Below are 17,262 nucleotides of genomic sequence, written 5' to 3'. Positions count from 1 at the left end.
AGCTAAATTGAGGATGGCAAAAGCCAAGCCTATGTTAAAGATGTCTCACCAAAGGACTCAGACTCAGGGTACTCATTTTCACATCTTTATCCTAGGCTTGCAGATTGGGACTTCGAGATCGTATCTGAGTGTCTCTTACAATAACAGTCGCCACAATTCGATTTTTTGTTGGTGAAAATAAAAATCTCATCAGACCATTAGACAATTCATTATCGGAGATCAACTTCAGTGATCGATTCTGGAATTCACCAGGGATAATGATATCGGATAAAAATTAAAAGGTGTTACAACTTTAATACAGAAAATAGCGAATATTTTCAAACAAGTTTTTTTTATTACCCTCGGAAAGTCTACCAGCTCAGTGCCTTAAACTCCTTCAACTCCTATGCTGATCCATATCGGTCATACAGGGCTGTTCCGCAACGCCGGCTCGTTCAAAGTCCTCAAAGGGTATGATGTCTTCGTACGGCGGCACCTCGATCATTTCATCCCGAACCCTTTCTACAGTGCGAAACACCCTCAGCAGATTAAGCCCAGCCAACTTCTTCAGCTCCTCCCGGGTCCAAGGCTCGGAGGACTGTCCCGATTTCAGTCTACCCTCCGCCAGCATATCGAACAGGTCCGGATACTTGCTAACGTCATCCAAACCCTCCGGCGTCTGCGATACACCATCAAAATCACCACCGATTCCGATATGGTCAGGACCGGTGATCGATTTGATGTGGTTAAAGTGATCTGAATGGAGATGTTTGTGAATATTGAGATAGAAAAAAAGGTGTCGAAGGTTACTCACTGACAACGTCGTCGATTGTGTTTCCACCAACGAAAAGTGGATAGAAGTTGATCATGACTATTCCCTTGTTTTTAACCAGCTCTCGAAGAACGTCATCCTGAACGTTTCGATGATGTTCGAATACGGCATGTGAAGAGGAATGGCTGAAGATGACCGGAGCTCTGCTGTATTTGATGGCATCCCTCATCACTCCATGACTAACGTGAGAGATGTCAATCATCATTCCTAGTCGGTTCATCTCCCATATCACATTTCGTCCCCAGGTGGTAAGATTTTTCAACTGAGCCTCGGCAACGCCATCGATTGGAGAAGCATCCGCCCAAGGAGTATTGCAGGAATGGGTCAAGGTAAGATAGCGAACACCAAGTTCGTAGAAGATTCGTAACACTGCCAGTCTGGAATCAATCGAATGACCTCCTTCAACGACTATCAGGGAAGCTATCTTTTTAGCTGCAAAAGCTTCCATGATACCATCGGCCGAGGTAGTGTATTGCAGATCGTTTGAGTACTTGGCGATGATCCGCTTAGCAACATCGATCTGCTCCAACGTTCGAGTGACGGCATCCTTGTACTGAGTATCGACGCAACGACAATACGCTACCCAGAACTGGGCGCTCAACTTCCCTTGCCGCAGTCTCGGGATGTCAGTGTGACTGGTATTTCTCGGGCCCCAGGTGGGATGCTCCATCAGGTTTGAGTCCAGGTCGAAGTTTGCCAATAGATTGCGCTCCTCCAAGTAGATGTTGAACGGTAGATCATTGTGTCTGAAATACTGTTGGGGTTAGGTTTTGTTCAAATTGAGTTCATGTACAAGTGACATCTACCCGTCAATCAGTGGAACTTCGTCCAGTACATCTCGCCCTCTGAAAGTTGAAAGCTTGTCGTCGTGCGAGGTAACCAACACTACTGGTATAACTATGGCGCAGACAGTCACAATAGCTGCGACTATCAGTGCTGCCAGCACCTTTTTGTTTCTAATAACTATAAAAGTAAACGATAAAAGCTAGTCAATTCGACTACGAACGATCATCCAAACAACCAATACTTACGGGTTTGAAATTTGGTCATTTTCAGTCCGGAGACAATTCGCGTATGAAGATGGATGTTTTGATTGATCTCATAGCTAAACTTGGCAAAAGCTTATCTACAACCTTTAATTGGTAAGTATTCAAAACAACGATAAGATTTGGAGGAAAACCGGCTGTAAATCATTCACATTCCGTTTTATTGCTGCCCCTCAACGTTATCAAATCAATATATGACGCTTAGGTGTCTTGTTATCACTGCAGCTAGAGATATCTGCCCCACCCGCGATTGACCATTGACCAAGACATTGTAAACAAGCGCCGCAACACCCTGTTACTGTCACTTTGGTGTCCTTGGTGACGATTGGCATCATCACTGACATAGACCTGATTTGTTACATCCCGGTCTCCTGAAAGTCGGCAACAGACTTGATATTTTTAAACGTAATTTATTATTTTGGAGATTCGTCTCACGTCCCTCAAAAACTCTAAAAAATATAACAGTTTATATCAAATTATTGTGTGTGATTCATGTTATTATCTTTCTAGACAGTAGACTTTCAACAAAACCTCCAATACTCCTTTTAGCATTCTTTGCAAATTCCAGTTTTAGTCAGACGTAAAAAATTGGCGAAGAAAATCGGAACTCGGGTGTGCCTCACTTCTATTTGGAAAAGCTAAATTTTCGACCCAAAATCTGTTCCAATTTTGACTTAAATTTGAATTCGAAGTCAAATTATACCAAATTGGCTTTAGATTGCGCTACACACCGATGTGAAATTTGATTAACCAAATTTTGACGGTCGCCATACGAGGAGGAGAGTACGTTCGAGAAAATTGCTTATGTTATACTAAGAGTGACCTCTGTATAACAGTCATCAGCCCCACAAAATGGAAGTAAATTTCAGTTCCATGCCCTAAATATATAAGCAGATCAATAACTCTCTAACAACAAAAAATCGAATTACACTTTTTGAAGCTTGAATATGTTGAGATTTCTTCAAAAATTTGCAATAACCGTGACAAAAATTGAAATAAAATTTAGAAAAATTTTTACTCTAAATAGTCGTATGAATTTTAAGAAACACTGTACAGAATTTTGAAGAGCTTTTTTATGAGAATACCCACACCCATGATAAGACATTATGTAAATCCTTTAAACATTTTAAAATGATTTAGTATTGCATGGTAGTTCAGTTAAAATATACATATTTGTGTTTCGAGTGAATTATTTAAAGAAAATAACAAAATTATTGCAATTTAGATAATTATTTTTACTTTTTTTCTCGATAGAACAAGACAACAAAATTTACGTTTTTCCGTTTAAAGAGGGTTGAAGAGCTCAATTTGACTGATTAGAGGGCGACATGCAGTTTTGTTTTTTTTTTCTGTCAGCTCTAGTTTCTGAGATTCAAGGGTAAATTTTTGAAATTGTTTAGCAACATTTTAGAACTTTTCTAAGGTAGCCAATTTATTTGTTTTTCGCATTATTTTTTACTATGCCCCCCCCCCCCCCCCCCCCCCCCTCGCGATGTTCCAACTCCGAGTGACAAAAGAAGGAATTGAAATTTTTTCCGGCTTTATCATGAATGTAAAACCTCTGGAAACAACATTTTAATTGAAGCTTGACTTTGCAAGCATAACTTAAACACCCATAACGATTTTGTGTAGGATGTTTTTTTTTGCCATTTTTAATAAAAATGTGATGAAAACCTTAAAATAGAATCGAGTTCGTCTAAGTGTTCAATGATTTGAGTGTTATGAAAAAACCAAATCAATGAAATGAGTTGAAAATTTTGCTATATTCCGACGAAAATGGACAGTAAAAGTCTGGAAAACCTTGAATTTTTGACTGGGAAAAAATCCGGGAATTTCAAAATGAAAATGTTGTGGCTACCCTGAGTTTCATAACTTATGTCTTCAAATATGAATTTTACTCATACAAAGTATAAGATATTTATAACTTAAAATTACTCAAATTACTCGAAGGGCATGCATTCAATCTAACTAAACTTGAACAAAATTCGAAGAAATTTCGCCAAATTTTGACAGAAAGTTTGATTATAGTTGAGCAACAAAACAGATCAGGGAGTCAAGTGCTTGAAGCGCCAACCCGAGAATTTTTACCACAAATCTTCATAACTTCACTTCGAAAATCAATGATTTTATAACGAATCACATACTTTTGTCCAGCATAAATCAACTAGGGATCCTTGTTTTCAATTGCGAATAAAACTGAAAGAAAGCAAAAAAAATTATATCTTGTTTGAGTCATACACTCAGAAAAATACTATTATGTATGCCATAAGATTTTCTTATGAAATGGCGCCATAAGAAAAATCATTCAAAATTAAATGCTATTAGCTTACTATAACTTACTATAACTTAGCTATAACTAATGGCTCAACAACGATGAAAAAATGTCTGATGGAATGAATGCGTTCATTATTTTTTCACAATGCCGTTTCTTCTATTTTTCATAACAACTTCGTATGAAAATTGAAAGAATTTCATAAGACTCTCATAAAAAAATTATTTTGGACACAAAAAAGCGGTTCATAAGGCGTGTCTTATGATATTTATAAGGGGCCGTTCAGATACCACGTGGACAGAATAATGAGATTTTTGACACCCCCCTCCCCCCCCCCCCCTTTGAAAAGGGTGGAAATTTGGCAAACCCCTACCCCCCTCCCCGGATGTCCACGTGGACAGATTTGAAATTGTTTTTTTCTTCAAAAACTCATTTGACAGTTAGAAAACACTACTTTTGCCTATTTGTTATTGGAATGGCTGATTTAAAAAAGAAAAAAAAAGATATAGCATTACCTGATACACAATTATTTTAAAAATTTTAAATTTCTTAGTTATCATGTTTACCTATTACTTGCTTTCAAGTGGTTTTTAATTCTTTAAACTTAAACTGGAAAGCTTTGTAATATTAAGATTCAAACAGTAAGTATGTCCACGTGGACATGACCCAAACCCCTACCCCCCTCTCCGTGGACAAGCGTGGACATTTCCATACACCCCCCCTCCCCCTATGTTGTCCACGTGGTATGTGAACGGCCCCTAATAAGATTTCCTCTGAGTATAGGGTTTTGAATTTTACCAGTCATTTTGACTGGTCACGGTCCGAGTGTCCATGGTGAAATTTATTTCGCTCACTAAAAGAGCTACAGAAATAAAAAAAATAAACAGATTTGTAGAGATTCAAAATTCACGAAAAGTCGTTTTTTTTTTTAATTTTTAAAACGAAGTACTTAAAAGATATTCAACGAACAAAGTGCCAAACCAGTCATTTAGACTGGTGCGGTCTTTCTAGTGTTAAAGTGATTGAAGAGTTTTTAGTAATCTCAACCATAAGAAATTTTGAAAATTACAAAAACGCTCTAAATTTCGAAGATTTCAAAATGCATGAAACTGCAGATCTGCATCTGTGTTCTGTTCGGTGTTTCCAATCGGCCCTTTGGGAATCAAAGTGCACCCGCTGCCCAAGTATAGGTCTATCTGAAACGCAGTAACACTGTTTTACAAAAAACCTTATTCTTCTTTTTTTTATTTTCCTAATCCAAAAAATAGATCTTTCTCGTTCTTCTTGGATATTAAAGTTGGCTGAACAATATTCGAGGTCTAGCCAAGCATCAGTGATATTAGAGAACTTACTATCCAGTAGACTATGAAAAAATAGCCAAATCAACCAGCTTTTGGATTGTTGTAGCGATAAGCAGTTGAGAAAGCATGTAGTTCCGAATCAACTTCTTAACAATGCCAATTTGTTAGTCGATATCGATGTTGATTAAGCAATATTATGGGTTCAACCAAAAATCTGTGCTCAGTAGGCCCATGGGTTGCTACGTTTTTGCTCGTTTGAAGTGTGCGTAAAAACACGCTCTCAAACCACTGGGCTATACATGGGAATTCTCTTTCTGGGTTTCTCATGTATAGTTAGCTAGTGCAGAGCAAAGGCGGGAGCAATTCATGGGAGCTTTTCATCAACATGCCCTCTAGCACTCTAGCCTAAAATTTCAACACCTATCAAGCTTTCTCCTATTGGCGCACTAATGCCTGTCTATCCACCTTTCTTTCAAATTCTATAAAATAAATTCTATCTAATTTTCATTCCGCCGCACATGTCATTAAAATTATAATCATACAAATTACGGCGATTAAAATCATATAACACACAAAATTGATTCGCAAAATTCGAGTTTTGATCCGATTGCCATCACATTTTCAGGGATTGAAGAATGATTATTAAACTTCATTTTACTATTTAACTCGTATTTTATCACAGTCCTATTTCTTTCAAAAACGGTTTTTCTTAAAGCCTAAATTATGAAAAATATTTCATCCGAAGACTGCATTTCGATAAGAGTTAAGATAAAAAAGTTGTTGGACTTCAAAAATGGGCTAGCCTGCAGCGCATAACATTTCACAGGTTTTGAATTTCCCATTTGGGGCAGTCTAATGTAAACCCATACTTTCTTCAGCTCCTCGACTGTCTTCACTACCGTTTGAGAAAGTGCAGCTTCATAATTGCCCAGTTCCGGAAGGCCAAAACTAGGGCTGGGTTTCAAACGTTCAAGGTACAAAAGGCCCCTAATCGCGACGAAAAGCAGAACAAGTTCGCCAAACTAGGAATTTCTTCGCAAATTTGGAAATCTTCTGAGTGTGGACATGCTCCGGAACGCTGAACTTATCCTTGGCCGTAAAAAACAGGTTGCCGGGGATCTGTTTGAAGTCGGCCTTCACATATATTTCGTCGTCTATGATGCATCATTCAACTTTCGTCAGCATGCTGAGGTACAACTTCCTGGCACGGGTTTTCTCGGACTTGTTCTGCTTCTCGCCACGATAAGGGGCCTTTTGTACCTTGAACGTTCGAAGCCCAGCCTTAGTTTTGTCCTTCCGGAACTGGGCGATTAGGAAGCAGCACCTTCTTAAACGACCTAAGGTAGTGAAGACAGTCGAGGAACTGAAGAAAGTACGGGTTTACATGCAAAAAACGGTTGATTCACAGATTGTGCAGAATCTTGTGGCCGGGGTTAATGTGCTGGCATTTGCGTATGGACTGTGAATAAAATACGAGAAAAATGGTAAAATGAAGTTTAATAGTCATTCTTCAATCTCTGAAAATTTGATGGCAATCGGATGAAAACTCGAATTCTGCGAATCAATTTTGTGTGTGGCAATTTTATCGTAGACACCCTTTAGGTTTAAGAAATTATCTTGATTTTTGTGAAATTATTCGGTATTATTATTTCGCACCCTTTTTTCATATTTTTGATCCTCAACGCCAATGGCTTCATCCAAAAAAAGGCCGTTGAACAATTTAAAACAAATTGTAGGAGAAAATTTTGACAATTTTGAATCATAGGTACATATGTACATATGTTAACAAGCAAAACACATACACCCATAGAAGAGGTTGCAAAAATCCAATGCCTATTTAGCACATCTCTGTGCCGATAATGCGCTGAAATGTGCACTGTGCCGAAGATGATATGTTTGAAAAACCGTAACTGGCATAAGGACTCGGCTCCCAACCAGACGGCTGCAACGTTACACGTTTTGTCTATGTATCGTGTGACCAACATCTTTTAAATATGTGCTCGTGAATCTCGTTTTTAAGCTTTTTTTCCTCAGATTTAAGCTTTTTTTGCCTAGAGAGCATAGGAGCGAAAGCTTAAATCTGAGGAAAAAAGCTTAAATCTGTCAAAACGAGGGGAAAAAAAGGGGAAATCTGAGAGATGTGCTCCATACGGTTTGAATAGCGTTGCCGCCGCCTGCTCCCAACTAAAATGATGCATGACCACTACATTCAAGCAAAACAAGAAAAACATTTAATGGGATTTCGTTCCTGTTGGATAATTCATCCCAGAAACAAGAAAATAAAAATATAAACCACAGCGCCCGTAGGGAGAATCGAATTCTAATCACCAACCATTTGGTCTTGCAAGACCGACATCTTAACCAGTGTACTATTTGAGCTTCATGCAAGAAGAGGGATATTTGTCATAGGCATTCTGCCACCGATCAATCACAAAAGAAACGCACGACAGTGGCTTCCCGGCGTTTGGCCTCCTTTCAAGGTATTCATTTGTCTTGCGATGGAAACGGGAAAGGGAACGGGAGTGGAGGAAACGGGAAACCCATTGAATGAGAACTGTGCTTTGCTTACTGCCTGCTATTACATACACACGCTACATATACACAGCTGCTGAAGCCGGGCAGCTTGGCCGGTGCTTGTTTGCCGGTGAATTGAAGGAATATATTCTTGTTGCTTTTGCTACATACACACGCACAGCTTAGCCGTGGTTGTTTGCCGGCAAATTGAATTGAAGGAATGTTTTTGTTTTGTTGCTTTTACTGCATACACACGCACAGCTCGGCCGTGGTTGTTTGCCGGTGGATTGAGGGGATTGAATTAGAAGGATGTTTTTGTTGTTGCTTTTGCTACATTCACACGCACAGTGCTCGGTTCGCTGGCTGCCTGGTGTTGGCCGGTATTTATTTCCATCCTTCTTCGTCTTGTGATGCGATAGGGAGGGACGTGAAAGCGTTTTTATTTTGTTTCTTTCAGACATACGCAGTTCGGTTAACTTGGGAGATTAATGCCGGTGGGAGCAAATCGAATCAGCACCGATCGCGTTATCTTCTTGTACCAATGATGCTATGTAATTGACTACACGCCATTGCACAGTGGTCCAAAATGCGAAAAACGTGATCGTTGCTTATAACTTTTTTAGGTCACATTTTAGCATATCGGTGTCTTCGGAGAAGTTTGTTTGTAAAATCAGCTCTAAAATAAAAAACTATTATTTTTCTGATTAATCCCCCTACAAGTGAGATAACATTTCTAACTTCTCTGTTATAGGTTTTAGCTCTTTGATGTCTTCGACAAACTTGTTTAAAATCAAAATTTAAACAACTTTGTCTCAGATGCCAAGTTTCTAAAATAATTATTTTCCGAGATATCGGCCAAATAAGAAACTTAACCTCTAAAAATCAGTTTTTTAATAATAACTTTTTTCAGTAAATTTTAAGTTTAATAAAATGTTCCACAAAGTTGTTTTTCTTACTAAAATACACAACTTTGTTGAACATTTCAAGTTTGTAAAATGTGATACTGCAGAGCTATGTTAAAAATATAACCGAAAATAGGGCTTTTTCATGCCTTATTTTACAAACACCGGGCAACATCGGGCAGCCCGCTTTAGATGCAAAATAAAGTCGAAGATTTCGTCTACAAGATGCAGGTACAATCGTCAGTATCCACTTGTATCCAAGCGAGATACATCAATTTTACTTTTCCATGTTTGCATTAAAAACAACGATTTCTATGAAAGCACATACAGCGCATTCTACTAGGTACGTGTGTTTTCTTCTAGCTTTTCCCTGCGCGATGTCAGAAGCAAAGGTTTGGAAGCGCATTTGTATTATTAGCATCTCCAGCTTGTAGAGGATATCTATTTCAATTGAACACACAATAACCTGTACTAATAATACAAATGCGCTTCCAAACCTTTGCTTCTGACATCGCGCAGGGAAAAGCTAGAAGAAAACACACGTACCTAGTAGAATGCGCTGTATGTGCTTTCATAGAAATCGTTGTTTTTAATGCAAACATGGAAAAGTAAAATTGATGTATCTCGCTTGGATACAAGTGGATACTGACAATTGTACCTGCATCTTGTAGACGAAATCTTCGACTTTATTTTGCATCTAAAGCGGGCTGCCCGATGTTGCCCGGTGTTTGTAAAATAAGGCATGAAAAAGCCCTATTTTCGGTAATATTTTTAACATAGCTCTGCAGTATCACATTTTACAAACTTGAAATGTTCAACAAAGTTGTGTATTTTAGTAAGAAAAACAACTTTGTGGAACATTTTATTAAACTTAAAATTTACTGAAAAAAGTAATTATTAAAAAACTGATTTTTAGAGGTTAAGTTTCTTATTTGGCCGATATCTCGGAAAATAATTATTTTAGAAACTTGGCATTTGAGACAAAGTTGTATAAAATTTGATTTTAAACAAGTTTGTCGAAGACATCAAAGAGCTAAAACCTATAACAGAGAAGTTAGAAATGTTATCTCACTTGTAGGGGGATAAATCAGAAAAATAATAGTTTTTTTATTTTAGAGCTGATTTTACAAACAAACTTCTCCGAAGACACCGATATGCTAAAATGTGACCTAAAAAAGTTATAAGCAACGATCACGTTTTTCGCATTTTGGACCACTGTGCATTGGCACAGAGGCTGAATTTTGGGTGTAGTTTTGCTAAATGTATTAAATTAACAAAGTATGCCAAAAAATATCTCGTTTGGCAAACCTCCTGCACCTGTGGCTTGAAAAGCGACATTTTCTTTGCAACCGAGACCGTCAACCAGGAAATTGACGTGGTAGAGTGTCTTCTTCAAAAGCGTTTACTGCATTTCCCGATGAAACATGATTTGTCTGCGCTGTTTTTTCCGGATTTGGCATTCTACCATTGTGGAAAAAAGGCCATGGAATGATATGCCGCTAAAACATTCAGGTTCTGCCCAAGGAAAAGAACCCTCCCAATTCACAAGAACTTCGCCCAATTGAAAAATATTGGGCGATAGTTAAGCAGAACCTTAAGGAGACCCAAAACGCAGTTAGCAGGGAGAAACAATTCAAAGCAAACTGGCGTTTTGCGGCGAAGAAAGTGGGTAAGATGACTGTTCAAAATCGGATGGCAAGCTTCAAACGAAAGGTTCGCCAATTTGGACTAGATCGACCGGATTCTTAACTGAGTAATTTTTTCATCTTTTTTACATATCGAATAGGACTTCAAAAAAAAGATACCTACTCAGATTTTTTAATAAAAAATAACACTTGTTACAGCATTTTTGAACTTAGTAAACTGAAGGTAATTTTAAATGTAAAACAAAAATTTCAAGTGGTTATTTAACAAAATCGATGGGAAATTGAAGAAGTTACGGTTGTTTTACCATAACAGTATTTTTTTTTTGCATTTTACAGGGTGGCCTGCGAACCGGGAAAACCGGAAATTGAAAATGGGACCGGGAAAACCGGGAATTTTAAATCAAAACCGGGAAAATTCTTTATGGATCATTTTCCCCTATATAAACCAATTGAATTCTAAAATTGATTCATATTTTAACTTTTTTTTCTCAAAAGCGAAATAAAATTGGGATCGCAATTCCATGGGGAGAATGGGTGCAAAAGTCGATAATTTTATGAAAAATCGAGATTTTTTAGCTCAGCACACACCTTTTAGTGCTCTGAAGTGTTCGAGTTCCAAAAACCATTGCACAGTGGTCCAGAAATGAAATTTAGCGGGAAACAATTATTTGTGCTCTTGCCTTAGGTTTAAGACATTTAGTATCCAAGACAAAGTTGTACAACATCACAAGGCGCTACTTTTGAATGAAACATTTTTAGGGTGGTTCATAAAACTCCTTAGATACGAAAATTATTTTTTTACTGTAAGGAGATAGTGCTGTATTATGTTCAGCAATTATGTAGAACAACATAATTGATGAAACTTTGCAGAAGACTTGGAATGTCTATCTATTAACGTTTAGGTTTTATGATGATTTTTCGTGTACAAGTTAGGGTGGTCCTACAAAAACAAGTTTTTTTGTTATAACTTTGTTGGGTATCAACTTATCAAAATCATGTGTTCAGCAAGTATTCAGCAATTCATAATGCGCATCTTTTGTAGTAAACAGATTTTTAATACCTGCTTTTGATTCGCAGTTATCACGAATTTTGTGTTCAAAAATGGCCGTTTTGTATGAGCCATAACTTCAAATGGAGCAAACCAAAAAATTCAAACTTTAATTCGTTTGAAAGAACATGTTAAAATCTACATTATATCAAAAAACTGGAGAGGTGTTTTTTGTTTAAAGCCTTTTATTCACATTTGAACTTGACCAAAATTGTCATTTTTCATATAACAAAATATATCACTTTTGCTCTGCGACATGGAATTCTTCTTTGCTTTGCACCCTTAGTCAATAATTCTAAATTTTTTTCCACTACAAAAGCAGAGTTTCCTATTCATAACCTTTTGTAAGAATTTTTAAAGACTAACATAGCCAGAGGGGCACAAATGAAAAAAAAAGAGGATTCTTGATTATTATTGTATAGAACCATAAACTCAAAACGATGAATTACTGACTACCCAACAAGAAAGTCTTGAATTGTATTTTTCTTAGAAGGAGTTATTATTCACTTATGTCCTTTTGACTGTGAAAGCCAGTTTTGGTTTCTCCGGTGATCATTTTGATCAAACCCAAGTAAACCACACAGTTTTCAGTTCAAGAGTTTCGATTATTCGTGATGAACGTTCAAAGGAAAGTTATAGTTGTTCACTGGCTGAAGGGGTCTAGTGGAAAACATGTGGTTGAAGTTCTGTTAAAAATGGATCCGAAGCTTTCGAAATTAACATTGAAAAAGAAATTAATTAATTACATTAATTTGGTGGATCATACAGTGGAAAGGTTGTTGAAATATTTACAATATGATTCTACATTTCCGGAAAAAATGCTTCAACTGATTTTCAAATGGGGAGCATATGGTAGCTCAAACCACAGCAGGTATAAATTTATTTTGAACGAACCTTTATATTTTGATCTTCAAATTATTTCAATATAGATTTAATCAATCATTCACTGACGAAGATGATGAAGGAGACATGCGTGAATACAGCGATTCACACATTTTCGCGGTTTCTCTTGTTCCGTTACGTCTCGAAGATAAATCTAATGGGATACAAAACGTTATCTGGAGTAACGATTGCCCATCCTCAGTGAGTTTGTGCAGACCTATTAGGCTCATTTTTGCTAAGAAAAGTGCAGATCTAACAAGATTCGTTGGAAATGTTCATGAAGATCGCAGATCGTCTTTGTATGGACAAACCCACTTGGAGAGTCAGGAAAACCAATATAGAAGTGAATGAACGGCGTCAAAGTCTTCGAAACATACTAAAAGAACAACTGAACTTATGTATTGATGAGCCTAGGATCACCGGTGAGAATTCCAATACAGGAAATATTGCCAGGAAATTCTTCGAGAAAAGGATTTAAGTTGCACATATTACGGGACTGAATGTTCAGCTTTTGGAAAAGTTTTACGTGATTTTAACCATTATCAACAGTAGCTCGTTTGAAGGGTATGCTGAAGAAACTCGGGTGCTTTATAACAATTTATATAGCTGGTATCCCGTTTCTCCAACCGTACACAATTGTCAGTGCATGGAGCAGCAGTCATAAAACATCATATAACACCCATAGGCATGTATTCGGAAGAAGCAGGTGAAACAAGAAACAGAAGTTTATGAAGATTTCGAGGAAACCACTCCAGAAAGTTCGATCGTGTGGTTAGTCTGGAGGATGTTTTTAAAAGACTCCTCCTGACATCAGATCCGTACTTCTCACTATCCAATAGAAAATGTATGAAATGTTCAAAAATCAGCCTTCCTGAATGCAGCCGTCATTTGATCTGTGACCCCTAACGCGTTTTTTTATTAGTTTCATTATTGCTAGAATATAAGTGTTTTTTTTTTGTTTTTTATGAATTTTTTATTGATTTCTCAAATAAACTTTTTTTCCATTTTTCCGTTTCTGTTAACTTTAATGATGATGTAAATGTTACGATGGTATGGTTGGTGGTACGGTTATTCATCACGCAGCCAAAAGTAGTCAAAAATAATATAGAAAGGTTATATGAAAAATGGCAATTTTGGTCAAGTTCAAATGTAAATAAAAAGCTTTAAACAAAAAACACCTCTCCAGTTTTTTGATATAATGTAGATTTTAACATGTTCTTTCAAACGAATTAAAGTTTGAATTTTTTGGTTTGCTCCATTTGAAGTTATGGCTCTTACAAAACGGCCATTTTTGAACACAAAATTCATGATAAATGCGAATCAAAAGCAGATATTAAAAATCTGTTTACTACAAAAGATGCGCATTATGAATTGCTGAATACTTGCTGAACACATGATTTTGATAAGTTGATACCCAACAAAGTTATAACAAAAAAACTTGTTTTTTTAGGACCACCCTAACTTGTATACGAAAAATCATCATAAAACCTAAACGTTAATAGATAGACATTCCAAGTCTTCTGCAAAGTTTCATCAATTATGTTGTTCTACATAATTGCTGAACATAATACAGCACTATCTCCTTACAGTAAAAAAATAATTTTCGTATCTAAGGAGTTTTATGAACCACCCTAAAAATGTTTCATTCAAAAGTAGCGCCTTGTGATGTTGTACAACTTTGTCTTGGACACTAAATGTCTTAAACCTAAGGCAAGAGCACAAATAATTGTTTCCCGCTAAATTTCATTTCTGGACCACTGTGCATTGAGATTTTTCTCGTAAATTTACTAATTTTTGACATTTACAAATTTTTTATAAGCGTCAAAAGCGCTAAGAACTTATGTATCTTTTGTATGTTCGAAAAAATTGTTTTTCACAAATAAATTCAAGAAAAATTCTAAATGAGTGGCCACCATGTTACATGGTTCATTAATAAAATACCCAATAGGTAGAACGAGATACCAAATGTTTGTGTGATTCTATTTAACATTTTGCGCTTTTACTGGCAATCGCATTCTTAATTGATTAAAAATTTGAAAAATACAGATGGTTTAAATGTATGAGCTAAAAATTACATTAAGATATTATCACAATAAAAAAGCTAATTTGAAAAGCAAATTCAAGCCTTAGAATAATTTTCAAAATTTGTGTTAGAACTTTAAATTTAAAGTTTGTGTTAGAACTTCAAATTTAAAATTTGAATTACGATATTCAAATTTTCTGGTTGAACTGCAAATTCAGACTCAGAGTTTAGATTAACATGCCAAGTCCAAAGTCAAGCTCTTAGAACTCAGGCTCAGGCTCAAGTATTCAAGACGAGAGTCAAATCAAAATTTAAGGATAATAGGAAGAATAGAATTTAGTGGATTCTGTTCTCAAAATTGCATAGAAAAAAAATTAAAATAGAATATCAATCAGTATTATTCAGTTAAAAATTTGAATCATAAATCCAAACTTAAAGTTGATAGGTTATGATTTAAAGATTCGTAATTGATCGTTGATGATTATATTTCAAATTGCATAGTTCAGAAACCAGCGCCCAATAGTTAAATTCTATGGGCGATAAAGTAATTTTTAATTGAAACATCATCATTTTAATTGAATCGAAAAGTGTCGAAAAAATTAGAAAAAAAATCTGAGTTTTGCAGCAGATGTAAATTGAGGTATGAAGAATTGATGGGTATAAGGCTATGATCATTTAGAATCCGGACAGTTACAAACGTGTGTATTTTAAAAACTATTCATGAGATCGAAAAACTTTCTATGAAGGAAATGAAGGTGATAAAATGATATTGAATGAAAAAATATTTAAAAAAAATCAACGTTTTCAAGAAAACTCTTACTTTTTCATAAAATCTCTTTTTTATCTTTGCACACTTTTTTCCAAACCTTTGCAAAATCGTGATATTTTATACAAACTTACCTGGAAAAAGCAATTGGAATCTGGTTGGAACCTTTTCATGAGTAGGCATCTCGAAGAATTTGATCTCTTAAATCCGGTTTTAACATAAATTTCTTTGTCCATCAGAACACATCTGTCTACTAGTCTACTAGTCAGGCAACACTTTTTGCCTGCCGGAAATGGATTCATTGCATTATTTAAGGGGTCTGCATTCAGTTATCCCCAATAACCATAGACTTTTTACCATAGTTGAGATCAAGAGTTCCACTCCGATGCTTGGTTTGAACTTCGTGTGGATCCTAGAGTGGCTCCTTATACTTCTTAACCATCTGATCAAAAAAAATCGGAAAAAATTAACAGTTCATGAGTTTTCAAGTCGACAATGAAGAATTTTAAAGGCGCAAAATGCGCAAAAGGCGCAAATTTGTTCAAAATTATTTTTACAATGTCTTTTTGCATCGTAAATATCTCAAACACACGTTCATTAAAAAATATGACAAAAGTAGACAATATAGTCCTTTTCATAACCAACAGAACGCTGCTAAAGTTTCCGATCTCTAGTAATCTAGCTATCACCGAAATGAAGTGGCCGGATACTAAATGATCATAGCTTTATGTACTTAACTCAAAGTTGATGATTTTGGCATTTCACCCTCTGATGCTGAGGGCCTCAATTATATTTTTCATCGTTTGTTTAAACAATTTTCTGAAGAAATCCCAACAAACATCATCGTTATCAGAACATTCCTACGTTTGACATTGAAAAAAGAGCTTATTTTAGTTTTCAAAAAATCCTTCTTGTCACATGCATGTATTTCAAAACTGGGAAAATCATAAAATCTCGATAGAAAAACCGAGAAAAAACCGGGAATTTGAAAATGGAAACTTGCTGGCCACCCTGATTTTATAATAATTTAACAAACCAAAGTATACTAATCATAGTATAGGAAGAATTAAACATGGTAAATCTCACTCGCTACAAGTCAAAATAATTTATTAGCTTACCAGAAGGTCGCATGCCAAATTTCAGAATAGGATTTGCAGGTTTAATGCTCGGAAGGAACAAAAAATACTTGGTTTTCATTAATAGCTTTTTTTTCACAAGCCGATTGTTTTTAATGATTTATTTCATTAAAGTCTAAGATGAGACAAATATTTCACTCGAAGACTGTGACACGATTGGACTTGAAACAAAAAAGTTATTGCGGTTCAAAGATTGTATTTCGGCCAAAATTCTCGTATAAATCGCAATTCGTGAAAAGTACTCATTGCGTGTTAGACAAAGTTTGCGGCCTTTGAACCGCAATAACTTTTTTGTTCACCTTTAATATGCAAAAATGCGATTTCAAATTACTGTTATGCAGTCCGAGATATTACAATCTAAATACAAGTACTTTTTTTATTTTTCCAAAATTTCATATTTGGAGCATAACTCATAAACTGTTCTACTGATATCTTTTTGAATTTCATTTTCGGATTCAGCGCCCGATTTCACATTAAAAATATAGGTCGGACAATAAAGTTCACGTTTTTTTAAATTTTTTAAACTAGTGTAATCGATTTACACACAATTAGTTTGACCACTTTTTGATCCGAATACCCTTAATTCTCTATAAATAAACGAAATAGAATAGATCTCAGGATAACTTTCACGAAAAAGTTTTGTTTGTAGACTAGTCTTCCGATTTAAGCCAAATGAAGCTAATTTTTGTTGAAATTTGAATTCCGAAATTGCTCCCAATAGTAGTTGTAAATCAAATGCTACTTTCCAACATGTTCTTTAATTTGATAAACCAAAATTATAGAGATAGTTAGTTTCCTAACAAACTACCAGCAGTGCAGAAGTACCTACTTAAATGGACTGCTCTAACAGTCCTCTGATCTGTGCTGCTGCTGCTGCTCTCTTTTCAGCTAAATGAATGATCCTTATCGTTGATT

The 17,262-nt window shown here is 35.9% G+C and overlaps 1 protein-coding gene across 1 annotated transcript; it reads right to left on the bottom strand.

The window, feature by feature from the left end:
- Window positions 1-345: 345 nt before the first annotated feature.
- Window positions 346-17,251, bottom strand: LOC129741771 (dipeptidase 1-like). Its single transcript, XM_055733557.1, has 5 exons — window positions 17,177-17,251; window positions 1,843-1,944; window positions 1,618-1,774; window positions 794-1,557; window positions 346-735 (listed from the first exon to the last, which is right to left on the bottom strand). Exons 2-5 carry the CDS (start codon window positions 1,859-1,861, stop codon window positions 377-379), a joined length of 1,299 nt encoding a protein of 432 aa, XP_055589532.1. The 5' UTR covers window positions 1,862-1,944; window positions 17,177-17,251; the 3' UTR covers window positions 346-376.
- Between the last annotated feature and the right edge of the window lie 11 nt (window positions 17,252-17,262).

The sequence above is a fragment of the Uranotaenia lowii genome, chromosome 2, assembly GCF_029784155.1.
Source record: "Uranotaenia lowii strain MFRU-FL chromosome 2, ASM2978415v1, whole genome shotgun sequence".
Lineage (NCBI taxonomy): Eukaryota > Metazoa > Arthropoda > Insecta > Diptera > Culicidae > Uranotaenia > Uranotaenia lowii.
The sequence above is the reverse complement of the archived record's forward strand: the minus strand, read 5'-3'. Positions and strand labels throughout refer to the sequence as shown.

Coding starts and splice junctions, on each gene's coding strand:
- LOC129741771 (XM_055733557.1), bottom strand. Junction 1,558..1,617: donor GAAGTTCCACTGATTGACGG/GTAGATGTCACT, acceptor ACAGTATTTCAG/ACACAATGATCTACCGTTCA. Junction 736..793: donor CACAATCGACGACGTTGTCA/GTGAGTAACCTT, acceptor ATCTCCATTCAG/ATCACTTTAACCACATCAAA.